The sequence below is a fragment of the Bos grunniens genome, chromosome 19, assembly GCF_055505025.1.
Source record: "Bos grunniens cultivar Pamir isolate PY7600 chromosome 19, Bosgru_T2T1.0, whole genome shotgun sequence".
NCBI lineage: Eukaryota > Metazoa > Chordata > Mammalia > Artiodactyla > Bovidae > Bos > Bos grunniens.
Window position 1 is genome coordinate 24,165,016 of NC_141183.1, and position 5,171 is coordinate 24,170,186.

The window sequence follows — 5,171 nt, forward strand, 5'->3', positions numbered from 1 at the left end:
TTATAAGTTAAGTGAGAAATGGAAACAGGTACTGAGAAAGTCTATTTATCATCTTTCTTGGGTGTAATGATACTCCTCCTCTTCAAATTTAATTCTTCCTTTTTTCATCTTGCACACACACTCACTGAATTCCTAACTGTTCATTCAACGTTTTTTGAGCCCTCTGTGTACCAGGCACTGTTCTAGGCGACCGAAACAGAGAGGTAGGGAATGTTCTCTGCCCACAGGAGTCCTTGCTGTGCAAAGCTGCTAAACAACCTCTTTTCATCTTTTCTTTTAACTTCGCTTTGAGATTCACCTCTGTTTGACTCACGCAGCCCCAAAGGGGTAGATGTGAACATTCCCATTTTACGGATGCGAAAACCATGACTGCTGAGGGGAAAAATGAAGTGCTTTGGCGGCTACTAAACACTGGGACGCCACTGCGCCACGTGCAGCGGCGCATTTAGCCCATCGATATCCCACCCGCGCACTCACCCTCCTTCCCTCCCTCCCAGCCGCCGCCGCGCCGGGTCCACGTGTGTGTGTCTGTGTGCAGAATGGGGATGGGGGCGGTGCCGCGGGAGGGGTGGGGTCCTGGCCAACGTCACAAGCAGTGCCGCCCAATCAGCGGCGGGCTCGCGGCCCCGGCGCTGGTATTGGGGCAGCGAGGGGGCAGTTCTCTATAACGCGGTCTCCGGGAGCCAGCGGGGAAGAAAGAAGCCGAGCGGGCGGAAGGCGCCCTCCCCGCCGCCTGGGCCCCGGCACCGGGTGCCGGGCCCGGGGTCCTTCCCGCCTCCTGCGGCCGCCGGCCGCTTTGTTTCCCCAGCCTCTGCGCTCCGGGCAACTCAAGAGGGGCTCCCGCCGAGGCTGCACAGGGCTCGCGGCGGCAGGAAGGGCGGCCGACCGCGCCGGGACTCACAGGGACCCAGGAGTCCGGCCGCCGAGAGGGCCGCGTGACGAGATCGAAGAGGGACCCGGAGCTCCGTGGCCCACGGGTGCGGGCCGGGGGCGCTAGCGAGCAGAGACCTCCCCGTCGAGGGGGGGCGATGTTCCCCTCGCCCGTGGGCTCTTCGGGCAGTCAGGGCATCCCGCCGCTGGGACCAGGGCCCCCTCAGTGGGCACCCCCCCGGAAAGTTCCATGGAGACTCTGTGCCCCGCTCCCCGCCTCGCAGTGCCGGGGTCCCCACGAGGGTCACCCTGCTCCCCCACACCCCGGAAGCCGCGTCGGGGGACCCAGGAGTTCTCTCCTCTGTGCCTGCGTGCCCTTGCCTTCTGCGCCCTTGCCAAACCCCGGGCGTCCTCTCTGGGCCTGGGGCCTGGGGAGCTGGCGCCGCGGGCTCCGGTGCTGCTGGGCCCTTGCGCCCCGCTGTGCACCGGCGGCAGGGCCCCGGATGGCCTGAAGCACCTCGCGGGACAGGCCGGGCGGTCCAGCGATCCCAACGCCCCGGCCCGCCAGGATGCCGACGCCGCAGTGTGCCGGGGCCGCGGCGAGGAGGAAGAGGGCGGAGGCAGTTTCCCGCACTTCAGCGCTCGCTCCGGCGTACCTCCCGGCCACTGCCCGGCGCCCCGGCGCCCTCGGGAATCTCCGACCAGCTCCGTCTCGGCTCCGCCTAGGCCAGCCCTGGCTCTCGACTCTCAGCCTGGCCCCGCCGCTAGCCCGCATCAGGAGCCAGGTTCTCGGCCTCCGCCGCCACCTGCGGGCCTCTCCTCTGAGCCCATGGGGCCTGGGGCCGCGCCGGAACCGCCCCCGCCGAACCAGACGGCCGCAGTAGATGGAAACCCTCCGAAGGTCGCCCCCGAGGCACCGGCCTCCAGCCCCTCGACGGCCAGCGAAGCTCCGGCCGCGCCCGGCGATCTCCGCCAGGAACATTTCAATCGTCTGATCCGCCGCTCGAAACTGTGGTGTTACGCGAAGGGTTTTGCCCTCGACACTCCGAGTTTGCGCCGGGGGCCCGAGCGGCCCCCAGCTAAAGGGCCCGCCCGAGGAGCGGCCAAGAAACGCCGGCGGCCGGCGCCCCCCCAGCGCAGCGCGCAGCCCCGCCGACCTACCCCGACGCTCCCCACCACGAGCACCTTCAATCTCCTCGACTGCTTCCCCTGTCCCCCGGCCCTGGTGCTGGGGGAAGACGGAGACTTAGGGCCGGCATCCTCGCTTCGCCTCCAGGGAGACGCTAAGCCCCCGCCTGCCCACCCGCTGTGGAGGTGGCAGATAGGGGGTCCCGCTGTCCCTGAGCCCCCCGGCCTCAAATTCTGGGGAATCAACTTGGAGCAGCCCTGAGCGTGAGACCTCTTCTGCCAAGGGGGAAAAGTGGGGGCCATCGCCAGACTGCGGGCTCGAGAATAGCGCCTCATTTCTCACCTTTGCCTGTCCTCTCTAGTTTTTATGGGCTGTGGTCAGAAGGACCTCAAATGACAGTGATCTTCAAGCACCTAACTGGCTGCAGTGACACCCCCTCCCCCTCATCCTTTGGAGAAGAACCAAGGCCTGGAGTCGGGAGAAGGCTTAACCGAAAAAGGCTTAAAGACGTAGATTCCAATCCCTCCCCTCTTGCATCTCGGATCTCTGGGGGCAGGGCCTTCACCCCAGGGGGAGTCGAGGAGGCTACAACTCAAAGAGGGGGAAAAAAAAAGAGGGAGAGAGACCTTGGTGATGGACAAACCGGTTGTTTCTGTGGGCGAGCCTGGGGATGGGTGGGGGCTGTGGTGGGGGTGGGGAGGTGATTGGCAGCTCCCTGGGGGCATCCTCTACCCCCACCATCCAGGCCTTTAACCCTTCACTCCCCTCAGGCCTTCCCTAGCCTCCAAGCACCACTGTAGCCTTCATGGGGACCCAAGCAGCTTAGGCAAGGGTAAGATCACCCTCTCCCGGTTCTTTCCCTAGGGTCCCCCCAGTCAAGTGACCCCTTGTTACCGAGGTCTTCATTCTCAGCCACCAGTCTTTCCCCTTTGTCCAGTTTTGGAGTTTCCTTCAGTATTCCATTTGCTTTCAGGTTATAAGATCTGATGGGTAAAAGAGGACACCCCCACCCCACCCACCCCCACCCCTGCCATGAGTCTGCCACCTCCTCTAGTTTAATCCTGGTATTAAGAGGAGCAAGGCTGAGGAACCTCCTACCCTTCAGAAGTACAAACTGCCTGGGGAAGGAGACCATCCCAGGGAAAGTAATGGAAGGTGGAAGAAATCAATAAATCAGACCAAACAAGTTGCCCTTCCTTCCAGGTCCTCTCCACCGGTTAAGGATGGAGGGCGTGGAGGTGGAGGGCATGCCTAGGGCCATTCTTTGAATACCCAAACTCAGCCTCCTTCAAGGCTAGAAACAAGACAAGCTGCTCTTTGTGGAGGGGGTAGATGAAAGGACTCTTGGCCTAACCACAAGGTCCAGTGGGGTGTTTGAAGGGGCTCAGTTTGAGTCTGGATGGGAACTGGGCTGAGGAACCTTAGCATTCTCCCCCCACCCAACTTCAGGCATTTCGGGAGTTGTCAGGGACCTGATGGATCCGAAAAAGGCAGGGCCGGGGATTAGTTTTGAGGTCAGAAGTTCTGTTTTCCTGGGGGAGGGGAGGGAGTCAGAGGGGAGTGGACTTACTTTCTCCACCCAGGTGAGGTCTGGGAAGTTTAGCTCTTAGGGAAATTCCAAGTTTAGGTTTGAGGGGAACCTGGGGGTTGCCGATCTGCCCAATAGTGAGGGATCCAGTGACCCTTCTGCCCACACTAGTGAATGTTGTTTTTTTCCCCTTTTCCCCCAAGAAGGGAGGAGGGAGGAACAATTCCCATATATGATACTGGGGAAGGACTTGTCTCCTTTTCTGTGAAAATGCTTTGTAAAAAGTTGTTAATGTTTGCATAGAGCAGATTCTTGAAAAAACAAAACAAAACAAAACACTGTTTTGGACCACAAAAGTTTTGTTTGTTTTAAAAGCTGTCTCTTTTCATTTTTCTTTTGCTGGGGGTGGGAGTGGGGGTGGGGTGGGTGGGTGTGGGTTGGGCAGTGCTCTCTTTCTCCTCAACATCTGGCCTTTATGAACCCTGCTGACCTCCCCTCCCCCTCCAGCTGTGTTGTGGGGAGGAGGGAGGAGGGTGGGGGAGTGCCTTCCATGCCTGTGCTTCAGGGGTATCCATCTTATCTTGCCCCCCAAGAATGGGGAAGGCCGAGGAAGAAGGCAGATGTGAGGGGTGGGGAGAGAGTCGCTGTGAAGCGGGGGTGGGGGTGTGCACAAGGTTTGCAAGGAGAAATTGAGAAAGGCAGACTCCAGTTTTTAAAGGGCTCCTCGCTTTTCGTCGGGTCAGTTTTGGCCCTCTCGACCAGCTTGGGTGGGATGTGTGAGCTATGGGCAAAGGAGAGGAGCGGTGAGTCACGAAATACTCTTTGGGGACTCTTCTTTGAGGAGTGGGCGAGAATGCTGTTCCTTTGGTTTTCCTCCTCCTCCAAGTCAAAATATTAATCTTCACCCTGGAAGGGGGCTGGGCAGTGAGTTAAAAAACACACCTTTGTCCAGACCTGGAACTCCTTGCAGAATGGAGACTCTCAGAAGTACCCCTAGAATCTTTCTAGTCAGTTTAGAGAGTAGGGAACTATGTTAACTTTCCCTGGGCTGCGGCAACAAACTGCCAAAACCTTGGGGAGCTTGAAACAGCAGAACTGTATTCTCTCACAGTTTTGGAGGCTACAAGTCCGAAATCAAGGCGATTGCGGGCTGTGCTCCCTTTGGAGGCTCTACGGGAGAACCCTTGGCCTCCTCCAGCTTTGGGTGGCTCCAGGCTCCAGGCGTTCCTTGGCTTATGGCTGTCTTCCTCCAATCTCTGCTTCCGTCTTCACACGGCCTTCCCCACTTCTGTCGCTTGTAAGAACACTTGTCATGGGATTTAGGGCCCACCTGGATAATCCAGATGATCTCTTCTTGACGACCTTAATTTAATTACCTCTACACAGACCCTTTCTCCAAATAAGGTCACACTCACAGATTCTGGGGGCAGTGGAGTTCCGTCGGGGACTTAGCTTTTTCAGCGCCTCCATTCAGCCCACTACAGAAACTTAAATCCCAGGATGGAGAAACTTGCTCAGACTTCCCGGGTAAAGGAAGCGTGTGCTGGGTTGGTGTGGGGCACAGCCCCACTAGAGCTGGGGCCACGAGCCTCCCTGAACTGGAGCCCTTGCTTTCCTCAGGTCGAAACAAGGATGCCAGGACTC

General features: G+C 59.1%; 1 protein-coding gene across 1 annotated transcript; it reads left to right on the top strand.

The window, feature by feature from the left end:
• The first annotated feature begins 636 nt into the window (after positions 1 to 636).
• On the top strand, positions 637 to 3,883 carry EPOP (elongin BC and polycomb repressive complex 2 associated protein). Its single transcript, XM_086357967.1, has one exon. The coding sequence runs from the start codon at positions 1,121 to 1,123 to the stop codon at positions 2,258 to 2,260; it is 1,140 nt and encodes a 379-aa protein (XP_086214093.1). The 5' UTR covers positions 637 to 1,120; the 3' UTR covers positions 2,261 to 3,883.
• The last annotated feature ends 1,288 nt before the right edge of the window (positions 3,884 to 5,171 follow it).

Coding starts and splice junctions, on each gene's coding strand:
- EPOP (XM_086357967.1), top strand. CDS start 1,121: ATGGAGACTCTGTGCCCCGCTCCCCGCCTCGCAGTGCCGGGGTCCCCA.